Genomic DNA, 17,602 nt, shown 5'->3' with positions numbered 1-17,602 from the left:
CTTTATTGAGTGTTATTTGGAGAAGAGTTACAACAGAAACAAAGGGTCTTCTTGCTCTGCAAAAATCTGAAACTGAAATGATTGCAACTCTCCATATGAATCTGTGTTGTCAAATGATCTTTATTGTGGCAGTGCCAGGATCAAATACAAGCTTGCACATATTTTATAATTTGGGTGATAGCTAAATCATAACAAACAATGGAATAAACCAATAGTAGTAGAATCCACAAGCAATGAGGCTAAGTATTGGGACAATGATAGATACAAGCGCTATGTCTATACAAAGAACTTTGGCAGAGTACCACCAAGAACTTTATAAAATCTGAGTTGCATAAGCACATAACCAAAATAACCTATCGTGCATATGACTTTCAATGGATTTCAAAGAATGTTTTGATCTGAAACTTGTGGTACTGCTACGACTGTGGAACAACGGGAACTGATTTAGATGCGTCTAGATGGTTTAACCGACATGTTCCAAGAAGATATTCCGGGAGCTCCTCTTCGGTATTTGCCTGCACAATGAAGTTAATATGCTTCACTAAGTAAAGAAGAGTAATGACATCACACCATTGGCTTAACCAGGAAAGAAGAGTAATAACATCACCACTGGAAACTGGTTTTACCTGAACCAAGAATGCCATTTCAATCACGAGTTTGTTGAGGTAACCAAGAACGAGACTCACAACTCCTCTCGCAACCGTTGATGAACCAATATCAACGCCCAGCTGAAAATAAACAAAGGAACGTGTGTAAGAAAATACTATTTCTTCTTCCTATTAGGATCTCACATCACATCACATCCCTACTTATACTATGCTTACCTCAATGTAGTTCTTTCCCCTGAAGTAATTGATCTCCAGAGCTTGACCAACAAGGCATGCTTTCTTTCCCACACTCTGCTTAACTATCCAAGAGCCCTGATTCATTTCACAAAACACATGAATAAATTGGACAGGAAAAATATAAAAAGATCTAAAGAGAGGTTGTAATCTTTTAAGCCAACCTTGGATATGTAAGGAATGAGCTTGAACCGTGAATTCCTATATGCGTCATCGCCATTAACAAAGCTAACTAGCAAAGGATGCTCTTCAATTGGAGTGCTCATCATGTAATAAAGCACAAGGCTATACGTTGTTGATCCTGGAACCTATTGTATCATTACACAATTGATTGATTATCTTACTTACAAATGGAAAAGCTGCATGGAAACACTTTTGGTCGTAGGAGTGTGTCATCTTTACCTGTATATTCACGATGAAAAAGAACTCTGGTCCACCTTTTGCTGCATATTTCTGCAATTTACCAACTTGTAAGCTTCTAATATTAAGAGAGGAGACTCAATCATAAGTAGAACCTGAACTATGCCACCAGGACGGGAGCCCAAATCATCCTCCCGCTTGTCAGACTTTAGCCAGTCTGCAGCCACCATTTGCATCAGTGTACCCTTTGCCGTGACCTGGATCCACCATAAGAGAATGCTTAGACCACTGACTACAGATTGATATATGCAAAGCATCTAAGACATCAGAAGTCATTTGTTATTCTTTACTTTCTTCTGGTCTGATAGATAAGTCTTTCCTCGAATGAGAAAAGTAGAAGAATCAGTTGTTGTCCAGCTACAAGGCAAGGCACAGGTAGGATCAGTTGGAAGCGTGGTTCCATAACAGCAAGGCGTGCTACTCTCTTCCCTCGCCCTCTCATGCAGATCAACATAACCCCTCTTTTGAACTGCTCCAGGATTAAAAAGAAAATCAATAATAACCATTAAAAGGTCAAACTTGACAAGGAGAGCAGATCTCATCCATGAAACTTAAGATGATCACCTGCAAGATCGTGTATTTTTCTCACTAAACTCGAAGCGCTGTTTAGTTTTGGCTGGCGGGTGTCCTGCAAAAAGAAAATCAATATCGTTTTAACTTCCAAGCAAATATTTAAAGTAGTGTCTGATGTTGATACTCTACCTGAGAGTATGTATCCGAGTCAAAATCCGAGGCCCAGTTGTCATCCAAGTGGTCATTATCGGATGGTTCTGGAACGTCGAAAAACTCATCCACTCCATCGTTCAAGTCCACAAGGCTAGAGCGCTCTGAGGGAAATTTGTCTCTCTCTTCATTAGCGGGGTCCTTGTACATTTCGCATTCTGTCAGAGAAGAAGATTCGCCAAAGCCACTCTCTTCGTTTTGATTCAGCCTTGCACTTCTTGACAACTCCCCTGATGAAGGAAAGCTTCCATGTTTCGCCCTAAACAGCTCTCTCAGGGCTGATCCAACCAATAAAAGACGAAGTTAATGATTTAATAAAAAGAAAAGAGCTAAGAGTCTTAAAGACAATTTCATTTACCTGAGATTCTTCCAAGCATTTTCACAGTAATAGATCTAGCTAGAGATGGTTTCACATAAGATCTCCAGGACTTCCAATCAACAGCAAGCATGTGCTTCACAACTGACTGTTTCCCGTTGTCTATGGGAGAAATCACATAACCGCCACCTGTGATACAAAAGCAAAATGTCAGAGTCCAAAACTGCTGTTCTAAACGTACGTTATGCAAAAGCAGGCTTTTGTGTACAAAAAGGATTAAAACTATATATCATCTCTTTAAAAAGCAACACTCTAACTAATGACCAAAGTGTATAGAGATAAGTAAGCTTCTGCAAACACCAAGATAGATACAGAAACCTTAAGCGGCAGAGATGTCAGATTTGAATGACAGCACATGAGTAATGAGTATTTGCAACAATGAGCATGTAAGGAAATGCAAAAGAAACTAACTTCATTTTAATAAACTAGGCGTACATTACTTTTAAGGCACGCACGGATGTAGCCTTTCTGAGGTGGACACTTCTTGTGAAATACAGAATGATAGAGAATCACTGCGACAAAATGAACAAAAGAGGATAAACAGTTTAGTTATATGGAAAATCTGGCAGAATCAAACAGACAGTTATTGTATATTGAGTGTTAGCTAACCATATGTCCCATCATCTTCCCTTCTCCAATAACGCCGCAGCGAAAAGTCTCTTCTTTTCATCCCCCTGTTACTACAGCATATCAGTGATAAGACAAAACAAAAACAAGAACTCTGGCAGAAAAGAGTTGAGGTAGCTGACCAAGGTAACCAATCGCTGTATAGCTGTTTGTGAATTATATCGGTGTGACCATCAAGATGCTCGACCACACTGCCTTGGAAAAAACAGAAATCCCATCTGCAAAGTTCCGAGCAGTAAGTTTAGAAGATGTTCTATCACATCTGGTGTTTGAAGAGTGGTAGTAGTACTTACTCTGATCTTGAGGGTCCAAGAGAAAGAAGCGTCTGGAAAATGTTTTCTGAGGTTCCATCAACAACCCCAACAGCCATGATAGCTGGATGATCGTCCCACTGTGAAGTTAAGCGAAGAAATGATCAAAACGTTATTTCCAATTCACAGACTTTTTCAACAGATTAAGATAGAAGGAAGATACTGACCCTTCCAAGAGAATCTCTCTCTTTTGCCTCTTTAAAAAGACGAAGACCTGCATGCAGCACAATGATTAAACCAATTACATTCCAACCACACAAAAATAGAAGTAACAACTGCGTATGCACCATACCGTTCTGACAACCGAATATTGTCCATGGAGAAGGCGCAACAACATCAGTAGTGGTAACAGGATCCACTCGTGCAGAAGACCGAAGCGTCCAGTCAATAGAATTTGAGTGATGTTCCCGAACTGAGCTACTCAGTCTAAATAAAGAAACATATTCATTTCGTTTAACCAACCACAAACCACTATAGGTGCTAAGTCTGAAACTACTGGCTCAACACTTGCTTTTTATATGTTACTAACACAGTGGAACACAAAGTACCTCAGAGAATCCCATCGGCTCCTGGAACAACTAAAAACATCTCCTGGATTAGAGGAGCCCTGCACAAAACATACATAACACAATAAAGTCTATATCCTCCAAATAAAAGAGCTTTTTAAACAGCTTGTTACTAAATATAAACCTTTAAGGCTTCCTCTTTAATCAAATTGATCCACCTAGCTGCATCCTCAGGACTGCTTGCTCCTAACTTTACATCAAAGAAAATCTTTTAGATAATGAAAAAGAGATGTCCAAGTTTGCATCCAAGAAAAAACAACACAAATAATACCTTGAGTTGATCATTGTGATTTGAAGTGTTGTAGAGTGTAAAAATGAAGAATGCCTACAAGAGTGAGAAAGAAAAAACCATTATAACAAAAAACATTTTTTTTTAAAATAAAAGATTTTAAAACAGAAGACATACTTTTCTATGAACACTTTCCCTTCCATTGTCAGTAACACGGATACACGAATCTATCACCGCACTTCTTCCACCATCCTTTAAAAGAAACAAGCTTTCAGATTCTGCAAAGTTAGTTTCAGAAAGGGAAAGTACAAAAAGAAGAGAAACCTTGGTTTTGGAATCGGAGATGGACTTGAAGCTCTTGAGAAGATGGTCGGCGAGGATAAAGTAACGTTTTTTGGAGAAATGCAAACCGAATCTGTTGGATCTGATTATGTACAACCAACCTTCCATCTTCGCCTCGCTCTCGTTTTCACCCATTTTTGTTACACTTTCATTAGAGCCCTAGTTAGTTTCTTGATCTCCACGGACCTAAACAATCAAACCCTAGAGGAGGAGACTCTCTCTCTCTCTCTCTTTCTCTTTCTCTCTTATAAAACACAAACCCAGAAGAAGAAGATAATAATCGAGAGTAGACGAAGAGGGAAGGTGATAATTGTACCCAGAAAGATTCGATTTTTGTTTTCTTAAAAGGGAAACTAAAGATACGATTGCTTTCTCCTCATTTCTTTTTGATCTCTCTCTTTGAGATTCAAATGTTTTGTTTTGTTTTGTTTCTCTCCGGTTACAGAAGATAACTGAATATAATTTCTTGGGGGCGAATGTGCAAAGAGTGGAAGAGTTTGGGGACGAATGATGCAAATATGGTTTGTCACCCTTCTCTGTTTTTCTTTCAAGTGGTTGAACAGAACTTCTGTTTTGGTGGTTCCATTTGGTCCATTAAAATCTTTTTATTTGGTGGTTCCATTTGGCCCTATTCTTTTGATTTGGTTGAATTTCTTTCTGATTGGTGGTTCCATTTGGCCTATTTCATTTCTTTTATTTTCTTTGTTGAGATATTTCATTTCTTTTAGGCTATACAGTTGTACTGATATTCTAACAGAGTTGCAAAATCATTACCATTTTGAAATGCACTCCTCTATTTTTTTTTTTACTTCTCTCAAATAGATGTAGATTTCTTTTCAATGTGTTTTTATTTTTTTTTCATTAAAATAGAGGTAGATTGATTTCTACTATATGTTTATTTTTCTAAAAATAAAAAATTAAATATTTTATTTCAAAATTCAATTGTTGGTATTAATTGTACTAAGTGAAATTTAACTTAATGAAACATGTTATAAAAATAAATTCGACAATATATTTGGAATCGTATTTGCTAATATATTTTTATATTATTATTATAGGAAATTTATTTGCGGTTATTTTCTTTATATGAACACTTTAAATTGCACATGGCATTATAGTAGTTTTGAAAGTCGACTTTTTGACACTAAGACTCCGAATTGATACGAACTGCTCCGCCTTGTACCGCAGTTATACCTATATATCTATATGTTTTGTTATTATTACAACTGCACCGCACGTTGCTATTCGGACCCCAAATCTTCTATAACCATTTTATTTGAATGATTTTGGTTTATACTTTTCTGATTATAACCAAAAAGAACTTTATTCTTTCACATAGAGTAATTATAATCACTTCTTAACGTTCTTTTTTTTTTACGTTTCTCTGTGAACTTGGGTTAACTGGTTCTTGGCTTTCTAGACACATTGGTCGTTGCAATTATTGGTTTCACTTTTTACTGTGAAAACTGAACCACTTAACTTTTTTTAAATAAATCTCAACTTATAAATTTTCTGTTTATGGAAAATACATAAAACCAATTATCTTGCTCTTATCTTCCTTTGTCAGAATATTAACTTTTAAAGTTTTAGACTGACGAACTGATACAAATTATTTGATATACAATCTTATGAGGTATGACTTGGAGTGTTATTTGAAGACAAAATACAAGAGATCGAAAATCACTTTTTAATAATTTGGAATATCTGGTGAGATATAAAAATATAATTAGTTTGATAAACATAGAGTTTTTTCTTATTCAAGATAAACATAGAGTTCAGTTACAAAAAAAAGAGAAAGAAGATAAACATAGAGTTTAAAGTAACATTTAGAGATAACTGTAATATTATAATTATCTAGCATTATAAAGAATTATGGAGATAACTAATTTTACAAAGGAAAAATGGAGCACAAAACTCTATTAAGAGTCTGGTGCATAGAAAACAAAATAAATGAATAGTAATTGTAAGATGCAGTCAATAAAACTGATGGAGAAATTGAGTACCAAAGTATCGCAATATTGTTAGCCAAAAGACAAAATTGTAGTAAAGTGTAGGAATAAGCCATCGTCACATTTATATTGTTTAAAACACAAATAAATAACTTGTAGTTGGATTGTTGGCTAGCGCAAAGTTTGCAAACAAGTTGGCATATTGATAAAGACCAGTTCTCACTTATCCTACTATGTAATAGCAACTAAATTGGGGCTTTTTAAGCTATGCCACATAGGCACAAATATTCTCATCCAACCAAAATGCCATGTCATTCTAGATTGGACTTGGATTTTTAAAAAATTAATCAGCTTTGCAGCCCTTTTGACCCATCATGCAGCTGCCTCGATCCCGTTTCGCAGCCCAGCCTATTTACCCAGCCCTTTGTCGATTCTATTTCATTCGCAGGCCCAGCCCATTTTTTATACAGATAGCAAGTTTATTGTTCCATATATGATTCTTAGTATTTGAATATAACATATAACATATAAATCTAATAATATTAAAATATATTTTGTTTTTGTTAAGGGTAGTAGAACATCTGACCTGAAAACCGAAGAACTAAAATATAAAAAATGAAAATTATATGATATTCATAAAATTTTCCATCTGCTTTGTCTTAAAAAAAATAATTACGTAACTAACATTGCATGATGTTACGTACAAACTTTTGTTAGCTTTTATTTTGTAGTTTTATGATAATTACAATAGTATACATAATGAGAATGAATAATATATATAGAAATTATGTCGTTAGTTATTGAAACTACTTTGAAAATTTTAAATATTTATTTTTTATTTTATACAATTTTAAATCTAAATCTCAAATCCCCACCCGTTAATTATAACCCTAAATAACCACATCACACTAAAATCTTTCATTTTACTAAATTTAATAAGTAAAATGACATTAATACCCTAGATATATTAAAAATTACATTGAAAGTGGAATAAGCTTACATTGAAAATGGGTGCCCTTTCATGCTTCTAAGGAATTTAAATCAAAAGAAAGGGTTATGCAATGGAACACGTCTGATTGTTCCTTACCTAGGTGAGTGTGTTATTAGAGGTGAAATAGTTACAGGCTCTCATATTGGATATAAAGTGGACCTTCTAAGAATCATACTATCGGAATCAGTAACTAAACATCCATTAACCCTTGAAAGGCGGCAATTTCCAATCAGGCTATGTTACGCAATGACAATTAATAAAAGTTAGGGTTAGAGTTTGAAATGTGTCTTATTGTATTTGCCACAACCCGTTTTCACCCATGGACAGCTCTATGTTGCTTTTTACCGAGTTATTACCCAGACAGGCCTCAAAATTATACAAGGAAAGGATCAAAAGATAGGAAGAGTTAAAAACATAGTCTACAAAAAATATACAACGGTCTACCTCGCTCCCCTAAAAAAATATTATTTTGCAACACAATTCACAACACAATCCAAAAATACTAAATTCCTTTCTCTCTCCCCCAGAATCACGATCAGATGCTCACCCAGAGCAGATTCCCCGGAATCACGAACAAATTTCTATACCCTAAGATGCAAGTAACCAGTAAATTTGCCGACCAAAACTCTCCGAACTCAATAATGAATATGTACTAACAAAATTATTTTATAATAATAGGCCCGCTCGCAATAGAAAATGCCATCTCTACAAGACCATTCACAATATACTTCGCAGACATCGTCTACGTCTTATCTTATTTTTATTCCTTTTCGTTAGCTACCAAACTCTATTCTCTTTGGACAATTACTTATTTATACTGTCAAACTATTTAGTTTTGAACTGTGTGAACTGGATAACGTTCCCTTTAGATTGGATTGGATTGCGTTTACACAGGTAATAACATTTTATTAAATAATATTTGTTTTAAGCAATAAATATATAATACAATAATTTTTTGTAGATCCAAAATGGTACGTCTAACCATATGGGACAACGAGACGGCTAATTTCAGGGAGTTAAATCGCATATCTACCAGGAAAAACCAAATCGTAATCATCACAAGTATCATTCCAAGGTTACATGAAAGTAATAAACTAAACAAAAAGTTAATGTCAAACTAAATACTTACAAATATTACACTTATACAGGAAAACTATCATTCACGACCACATCATGATCGCACTTTTACTTTGACACCGACATTGATATCATACAACGCTTCTAAAAGACGAATAAACTGCTATCCTAAGCCTGATAGCAAACGACATCACTCAATACTCAAAAATAATCTTTTCTCCTATGAAATTTGATTGCTCAACACAATATATTATTCAAACTTACTTTTGTTTAGAAAAGAAAAACTGATCACCGCGCATCACATTCAAATAAAAACTCCATGGTTAAATCTACAACACACAAAATTAACAAACACTTTCTTAAACTAAAAACTACTAATCAAAAATATAAATTTTCTTAATTTGAACATGTTATCCGCGCGTAGCGCGGACACCGAATCTAGTTAAATTAACATTTCCTGTGACTCGTAGCGTACAAGTCTCATCGTCATCACCAATATTAATTAGCCAAAAGAATTCTCCATTTAGGGAAATATTATTTTCCAATTCTCTTTGTGACCCCACAATATGCAATTTTTTTTTTTTTGAAAAAACACAATATACTGTTGCGCTCCTGGTTCGATCCACTGTGGGAGGAGTGTCCAGGGCCTTAACCAGATACAGATGCAGGTTGGCTCTAGGCCTGGGGGGGGGGAGTAGGGCCGAAGGCCCGAATCCATCCCCTAGTTAAAAAAAAAAACAAAAAAAATAAAATAAAAAACGCAATATACAATTGTTTTACATGTTATTCACCATGGAAGATGAAACAACAAAGACAACGCAGCATGGGCATGTGCGATTGACATCTTTTCCCTTCCACTTACACTCAGCTGCAAATACCGCAACTGACAGCTTCATAGTTTTATTTTATGTATATGTTTTTGTTTAACTTTTACCTAACTTAGTATTTAAAAATGCACTATATGTGTTTTTAATATATAGGTTTAACATAGTGCTAGGTCTTTTTTGACCTTTCCAGAGATTCCAAGAGTTTCGTTAATCCTTTCTAGCTTTATAGTGTTATTGGTGGTTTTTTGTTCTTAGGTTCTTAAATACATATTTGTGTATGTATATATTATATATGCGTATGTAATTGCGGGGTTCTAAGTTTTACGGGAAACCCAACCGAAAGTTTTTTACTTAAGAAACTTTCAGTTGGGTTTCCCGTAAAGCTTAGAACCCCGCAATTACATACGTATATATAATATATACATATATAAATATATACTTTAAAAGCAAGAAACCTCAATAATGTTGCTCTTATGTGCAATTTTTTCTTGGTCTGCTAAATTAAGCTCTAAGTTAGCTGAAGGAAGTATGACTACCTTACCAATAGTCGAGACCGAGTCAAGTGTTTCAGCTTATATTTCTATTTGACCAAAGTGCATTCCCATATAGTTATTGATGGATCCAGAAATATTTTATATCGGGGACACAACTTTAAAATATTTATTATAATAAATTTGTAAAAAAATAACTTATATCTAACATATATAACTAATTATTTATTTTATAGAAACAAGTAAATATTATAAATTTAAATACACAAAATATATATTATTTAACATATATTTATATTATGTTCACTAATATAAATAGTTTTTAAAGATGAACAAAAATAAGCTAACTACATATATTCAAGGGATAAATAAATTAACAAATTAACTCTACTCTAAAATGTATCATCTTTATATCATATTATTAACTGAGAACACTCTTAGGCGAAAACTTTATAATTTGATTGGCTAATTAATTTACTAATGTGATTAAGCAAAGATGACATGTGATGATGAGTCATATGACTCATCAATAACCTTAGGATTAACCTCTCTAAACTTGCAGATATGGCTAATATGAGATTAGCTTCCATAAACTGTTTTTAATAACTACTTTCTCAATCTCGGTTTGCGTTAATCTATCTTTTAGTTATCCTAATCAAAACTCGTTAGGTTGTTATCCTCTTATTTAAAATCACAATTTCAAATCATAGTATTGAAAAAGTTTATCTATAAATCTAAGTTCCATTGTTGGTCAAAGTTATATATATATATAAATATGTGGTTTAGATATATGAAATTGTATTGGCGCTATTAATTTATGACTTCATATCCTCTACGCTATTTGTTTATATACATAAAACAATATAAAATACAATATAAATTTTATGTTGTTTAGGGTTTAGAATTTAGAGATTTGTATTTCATACAGTTAGGTGTAGTATTTAGGGTATATGGTTTATGTTTCACGCGAAACGTGATAAATTTTATGTTGTTTAGATATTTAGGTATTTGGTTGTTTGATAACCACATATAATATGATATTCAGTTTTGATATTGTTTCCAAAACCACACTTCCAATTACTAAAATTACGAATTCGACTTTGTAAAATAATATAACATGTACTATGGAACTATGTTACATGGAAACGGAAGCGGGTACGTGGAAGCGGAAGCGTAAGAAAGCGCAGAAGCGATATTTTTTAAAATATTAGGAAGCGGGTACGTATTGGAAGCGTATATCCATATATAAATATATATATATATATATATATATGTAATTTTTTTAATAATTAGGACTAAAATTATATGATTTAAATTTGAAATAAAACATTTATTCATTTATAATAATTTTGAAATGATTTTATATTAAAACTGTAAAAATACACATAAATTATGTTTACAAAAAATATTATATTAATTATTTTTAATACTTCATAAATAATTGACACAATATGTTTCAATATGTGCTATATCTTTAATAAAAAATCTCAATGCATAAAGATAATTTATAGTATTGTTTTTGATATTTATATATATTTATAATTCAATATTCATTACTATTAATTTTTTTTATTTTATATAGATTAAAACTATGGTTTTATATTTTATTGATATACATTGTATTTTTAGAAAAAATGGAAGCGTGATTCCAAAACGGAATCATAAGCTTCCAACAGGTTTTTAAAGAGAATATTTTAGAAACGTTTTGGAAGCGAGATTCCGCAAGCTTCCACAAGGTTCCGATTCCGATTCCGGTTCCGAAGCGGGAAGCGGACGTCCGATGAAGCTTCCGTGCAACGTAGCTATGGAACCCTTATGTACGAACCATGACCAAGTTATGTTATATACTATTTATATAAGCATATATTAAGAAAATATTATTTAATTTATTGTACTAATGACTTTAAATGCAGGTTCTTTATAGCACTTGAACACTCATCATACGAGAGTGATGGTGGTGGTGCAAACTAAAATGTCGTCAATATTATGTTGAATTTATTTTATTTAAGAATAATGTCAAATTAGATTAATGTTCTTAATGTCATTATAATTCGATAATATTACTCCTATATAGCATTTTCACCAAATTTTATATGAGCGTCTGAATACTATAGTATATGAACATGCGTGAATGGTTGATTTCATACATATATATGATATGTTAACATAAGATCATGAATCTGATCATGAAGAATCATATAAATTTAAACATCAATCTAAGAATTATATTAATGCTCACATGCCGTCCACCTAGTTTCATTTAATATCCAATACGAACATAAGTGAAGGAGGTAGCTGTGAATATATAAAAGGCCATTGTCTGCATCACTTTTTCTCAATAACAAAAAACTTTTATCAATGAATTGAAAAAAAATACAGAAGTATACAAGCAAAAACAGAAAGAAAGAGTTACTGTACTTTTTTAATTATATTTTGTAATCAATCACACTGCAGAATGCTTGTCTAGCTTCTTGGCTTCATGATTCTCTTTTTCTTGGCTCAAAAGCGGCGTCGTATCCTTGTCTTTCCCCTATTAAAAAGAAAGAAAACCAATTAATTAATAAGTCATAGAAACTTTCGAGATTTTATATGTTTTTATTGTAGTTGGTGTGATATGTACAATAAAAGCGGATTCGGAGGAGCCTTGTTTGGATTTGGAAGCAACAGAGCAGAAATAGGAGTAGAGAAGCATGCCAAGGACAGCGATGAGGATTCCTGCGATGTTACGAGGAGTAAAAGGATCGTGGAGGAGAGTGTAACCAAACGCGAGAACCAAACACGTTTTGAGATGCCCCAAGACTTGGTACGTCACCGGAGATGTCTTTCCAATCACTAAAAACGTGCTGAAGTTAACCGAAACCGCTATCAAACATGACAACGTTATGAACCCCTACATGTATATACAATATGATTCATCACGGTCAAGTTTCTTAATCTAGTTCTGCGTTAAAAACTAATTCACAATGAATATATTGATGTGAAAGTACCACGACGATAGGAGAGTACTGGAAGGAGAAGACATTGAGGTGAGTGAGGTATTTGTCGACAAAGGGACCAGAGACGAAAAGTATTGCGGCTTGAAACGGGGCTGATTGGTAAAGGAGTTGTGTTGATGTCACGTTCAGTTTCTTCTGGATTGTGTTTGTTAGCTTTCACCAAAACATTCAATTATACATTAATATTATAAATCATTTATTATATTGATTTTATACGATATGAACTGAAGCATACAATTTGGCCGACGCAAGTTGTTGCGATGGCAAGGAGAGACAGAACAGAACCAACAAAGTTGAGCTGAAGATCTGTTATTGATGCTATTCCAACACCAACCAGCAGCAAAAATAATGAGAACTTTATCTTTTGGCTGCAAAATTAAACAAGTCACTATTTTCAGGGAGATATATATAATAATAAAAATATAAATAATCAGAAAACAATCAAATGTTCACCTAAACTTCTTGTTGAGGAAAAAAGTTTCCAATAGAACAGTGAATGGTATGATGGCAAGTTTGGTCATCTGGCATTATTCAAGGATAACATCAAAATTGGTTGGTCAATCACAGAAATGGTTACATAGTGAAAATCATATATATATCGAACATATATATATACTTGATAGAAGCCGATGGAGTTGAAGCCGAGGCTGAGATTGAGAAGACCAATGGAGATGCCATTGAGGAGGCCAAAGAGAACAACAGTTTTCGTGTCTATTGGTTTATTCTCAAAGAAGTTCAGTCTATATGCCACATGAAGTGTGCAATATGTTACCATCAAATGCCAACTTGTTAGTGTTGTCGCTGCAATAAAACCATGTATCAAAAACCAAACATTACATTATACATCACAAACTGAACAATCGGTTCGATCAAAAGATATTAAATTTATAACATGTGGTCACATTGATTGAATGATTCAGTAGTAAAGTAAAGTAATAATACCAAAAGGGAATCCAAGATTGGTCATCAAAGCTTTGTTGCAAATGACAATGGAGACAGAAGATGCAACAGATAGAAACAATGCTCCAATCACTCCCATTTGCATACTCTTCATCTCTCCCATTTTCCTCTTCTCCTCTCTCTCTCTCTCTCTTCGCAACCCTTCAAAATCTGTCAATATGAATAGAGAGGAATAGAAACTGATATGCTGATGAGAGAAAGAGAATGATTGTGGAATGTGGTGAGGAATGAAATGCAAAAGAGATTTATGAGGTTTTTATTCTTTGTTAGTCTAAAAATGGTTGGTGCCTAACACCAAACATCAAGTAGGTCAGTCAGTGTCTTCTGTTCTTCCTAATTTATAATATTTTCTTAATTATGTCTTTTCATATTACACAAGATACATGAGGAAACTATTATGATGTTGCTTAATATGTGTTCTTCCTCATAAGAGGCTACCCCTAATGATATGAAAGCAAACTTCTAACCATACAAAAACAATGAAAATTAAAATTTAAAAGCCGGTGAAATATTAAAGGGTGACATTATGATTTTCGATGGACAGAACCATTTGACTTGAACTAAAAGCAAAAAGGAAGGTGAAACTGAAATTCTCAGACATTTCTTTTGGAGAACATGTTGCGAAACATTAGAAAATATAAATAAAATCGAATATTTGATTTGGTGTAAAGCTTCACACTCACTCCAAAGTCCAAACCAAGAATATTCTTATTGGCCTTTCAGAATCAAAAGAAAGAGATGTGGTTGAGTTTAGTTTCAATAGTTTCCAAATACATTTCTAACTTAGAAAACAAAGTTCAAACTAATTTTCAAACCAGAATTTGATATCTCGGTCCGATTTAATCGCTTCATGGTAGACTTGTAAAAAATCAAATAGAACATGAAACATGACGTTCAATACAAACATATAAATCTCACACACAATATATCAATAAAAAGGGTTTCACATGTTTGATATACATAGGAAGTGCTTTTCTTTTCTATATAATAATAACATTATATAAAAAAAATCTATAATCTATCATCCTTTGACCATCCTCCCAAGGTACTCTTTATCAGCATCTGCTAATCGGTTCTGAAACATAGTCCACTCCTTTTTGCATCTCTCTCTCACTCCTTGCCATGGGGCTTTCCCATTCTCTGACTTACCTTGACTTCCAAGCGAAGGTATCACTTTGTGAATGATCCATTGCGAATCTACAACGCCAATCTTCTCATGAGCAGGCTGCACAAAACACAGAGCTCTCAATCATCAGTCCAAAGAATATGGCTATAAAGAAACCTAACAAGGGAAAGCAGAGGGACAAAAACTACTCACTTCAACGCATCTTCTGAGAGCAAAGTCTAGACCCCATCCATGAACCAGATCATTCTGCAACAGAAACATATTCCAAATCCTCAACTTCGAAGGTGAGACTAGACTTATCGTTCACAAATCCTCGGACAAAAGAGCTGAGCTGAACACAAACCTGAATCATATGCCACACACATCGCCATGCTTCTCGAGAAAACACAGGCGCCATTATTTCTACAAACCTGTGGGAGAGGAAAAAATCTCAGTACTGATAATGACAACTCTGAAGAGTGGGGGCTAGAGAAGTTAAAAGAGAGATTTACGCAGCGCAAGGAGGTAAATGTGGGTCACTACACCATCCCGCTTTCTCTTTAGTATCTCTGTTTCACCAGTAAACACAACACATTCTTAATCCGGAACATTAAAAAGAGGAGGCAAAGTATGGTTTAAAGAAAGAGAGGGATGATCTTACTTGTGAACCTCTCGGTCACCTCTCCTCTTTGTCATCTCCCATGTAAGTCCATTGTTAGGCTCTAGACCTGGCTGAGAAATCTCTAAACCATGCTTCTTAACCAACTGAATATACCTGAAAGTTTCAATAAAATCTCATTGCAAAAAGCGTAAAAAAAATGACTTTGTACTCTACTCCAGAGAGGTAAGGTAACTTACTTATCCGCATTGAAGTGCTCAACACCAAGATCTTCATCCCATATAAAAATGTACTCGTAAGCTGACACGACATCAGGATGCAAGAACCTCTTCGCATACCACCTGCCAAAACCAGTCAAGAAGTTCTCTAAAAACATACATTTTCTTCTGATGAACGCACATTGTTTAAAACTAGCAGAGATGACTCAACCATTTTGTTTGCTTTCTTGTACTAATATGAATCGCAGACTTCGACCACTCAAACTGGTCCCACTCCGTTGTCCGGCCATCATAGTGGAAAAGCAAAATCTGGAAATCTTCAGAAAACTGACAAGAAGAAGTCAGATTCAAGTGAGTGAACGAACCAAAGAAAAATAAAAAGATGTGTGGTTATTTGCAGAACCTTCTTAACAACTGTATTAATATGGTTCCTCTGCTCAAACCCAACTGTAAATGTCACAAGATATTTTGGCTTCTTCTTCAAATCCTGCCAAGGTTAGTGTTTCACTTATAAAAAAAACTCCAATCATCATGTAATATAAAATAAAAAACAAAAGAAAGGTGTGGATACTTCATTAGGTTCACCCCATAATCTGCGCAAGTAGAGATCAGTTTTAGCAACAACAATCCCTGGAGGTAGTAGTTCTGCACCACGAGGGTTGGTGGGAACATATATCTGCAAATCACACATACATACAACGATAAATTTCATCAAAAATGAAGCAAAATTGAAGCTAAAGTAACAAGTCTACTTGTTTCGCTAATCAAATAAAGAAAATGATTTTTTATCTTCAGCCTCACATGTTAATACCTGAGGAAATTTTCTAGAACCGAAATGTTCAGGAGACTTGTCGTCACGGGCTGATAACAGTTTGCCATCAGATAAGGCGACATCAAGAGATGATATAAGAGCCGAAGGTAAGTTAATCTGCACACACGAATAAAAAAACGTTACAAAAAGAAGAAGAATATGAATCTACGAAAGCTTCTCATTATTACCTTGAAAGAAAGAGAAGGTAATGAGATGCCAATAAAAGTGCCAAAGACGATTCCCAGTATTGTTGTGATAATAACTTTTGCGTTTTCATTAGTTCTTCGAGGAGCTAAACCACTGCAACAGAGCTAATAAATCCACTTAAATAAATTATTCAAGCTAAATAACTCTTTTTCTTTATTCCACAAAAATCAAAAACAACATACCTTCGGTGCATTGTTCCCATTTTGTTTCTTTGCAATATTCTCCAAATAAAAATCTAATAAGCAGCTCAGATCTTGGAGGAAAGCTTCGGTCTTTAAGCAATCAAAACCACCCCACACTGTGAAAAGTACTGACCAGCAATAATAAACAACGACAAATTTAGAGTTTTTTTCTTTAAACATTTTTGTTAATTGTGACAAGTCTTAATCTTTCACTTTCAGTTTTAATCCGAAACATGTTACTGTTCATAAAGAAGACATAGCTCAAAACAGGTGAATGATCGCTGAATCGAAACGAGGAGTGAGAGATTACTTACAGGATAAGAACTCGGAGATCTGACGAATGAGAGATGTTCTGTGATCTGACGAATGAGAGAGAGCAGAGAGAGTGAGAGTGTGCTGAGAGAGATGAGGCCTCCTATTCTGTGGATTCTTTTTAAAAAATTGTCAAAGGCCCAACATACCTTTTTTTAATTATAAAATAATGATAATATGATAAAAAAAAGGTAAAACCTCTATTTATTAGTTCACACATTTGTTCTTTCCTCTCTTTTAAAAAAACATTTAACGAAACATATTATTATTTTTGATACATTTTGTTTCGAACCAGCAAGATTCAAAATTTAAAGGGAAATCTGTTTTTTTAGAGCAAAAAAAAGGTAACTATGTCCCTTTAGACTAATCTGTACTACTTTATGTCCTATTAGACTATTTTTTTCGAAAATGGCAGTAATGC

General features: G+C 34.0%; 3 protein-coding genes across 3 annotated transcripts; all 3 read right to left on the bottom strand.

Annotated features, from left to right (window-relative positions):
• Positions 1–104: 104 nt before the first annotated feature.
• On the bottom strand, positions 105–5,641 carry LOC103829728 (protein ENHANCED DISEASE RESISTANCE 2-like). Its single transcript, XM_009105425.2, has 21 exons — positions 4,419–5,641; positions 4,272–4,346; positions 4,137–4,190; positions 3,990–4,055; positions 3,848–3,906; positions 3,592–3,725; positions 3,467–3,513; positions 3,282–3,379; positions 3,111–3,206; positions 2,971–3,035; positions 2,802–2,873; positions 2,344–2,490; positions 1,965–2,263; positions 1,827–1,890; positions 1,553–1,731; positions 1,358–1,459; positions 1,245–1,295; positions 1,007–1,150; positions 825–920; positions 627–728; positions 105–515 (listed from the first exon to the last, which is right to left on the bottom strand). The coding sequence occupies exons 1-21, from the start codon at positions 4,569–4,571 to the stop codon at positions 417–419; spliced, it is 2,202 nt and encodes a 733-aa protein (XP_009103673.1). The 5' UTR covers positions 4,572–5,641; the 3' UTR covers positions 105–416.
• A 6,411-nt stretch (positions 5,642–12,052) lies between these two features.
• On the bottom strand, positions 12,053–14,335 carry LOC103829727 (UDP-xylose transporter 1). Its single transcript, XM_009105424.3, has 7 exons — positions 13,710–14,335; positions 13,384–13,568; positions 13,221–13,288; positions 13,003–13,135; positions 12,759–12,920; positions 12,392–12,661; positions 12,053–12,301 (listed from the first exon to the last, which is right to left on the bottom strand). The coding sequence occupies exons 1-7, from the start codon at positions 13,828–13,830 to the stop codon at positions 12,215–12,217; spliced, it is 1,026 nt and encodes a 341-aa protein (XP_009103672.1). The 5' UTR covers positions 13,831–14,335; the 3' UTR covers positions 12,053–12,214.
• A 246-nt stretch (positions 14,336–14,581) lies between these two features.
• Positions 14,582–17,355, bottom strand: LOC103829726. The gene is made up of 13 exons (XM_009105423.3): positions 17,184–17,355; positions 16,870–16,997; positions 16,669–16,780; positions 16,481–16,597; positions 16,241–16,345; positions 16,073–16,156; positions 15,881–15,996; positions 15,691–15,792; positions 15,494–15,607; positions 15,345–15,401; positions 15,197–15,263; positions 15,046–15,099; positions 14,582–14,952 (listed from the first exon to the last, which is right to left on the bottom strand). Exons 2-13 carry the CDS (start codon positions 16,887–16,889, stop codon positions 14,749–14,751), a joined length of 1,152 nt encoding a protein of 383 aa, XP_009103671.1. The 5' UTR covers positions 16,890–16,997; positions 17,184–17,355; the 3' UTR covers positions 14,582–14,748.
• Positions 17,356–17,602: the final 247 nt, after the last annotated feature.

This window comes from Brassica rapa, chromosome A07, assembly GCF_000309985.2.
Source record: "Brassica rapa cultivar Chiifu-401-42 chromosome A07, CAAS_Brap_v3.01, whole genome shotgun sequence".
NCBI lineage: Eukaryota > Viridiplantae > Streptophyta > Magnoliopsida > Brassicales > Brassicaceae > Brassica > Brassica rapa.
The sequence above is the reverse complement of the archived record's forward strand: the minus strand, read 5'-3'. Positions and strand labels throughout refer to the sequence as shown.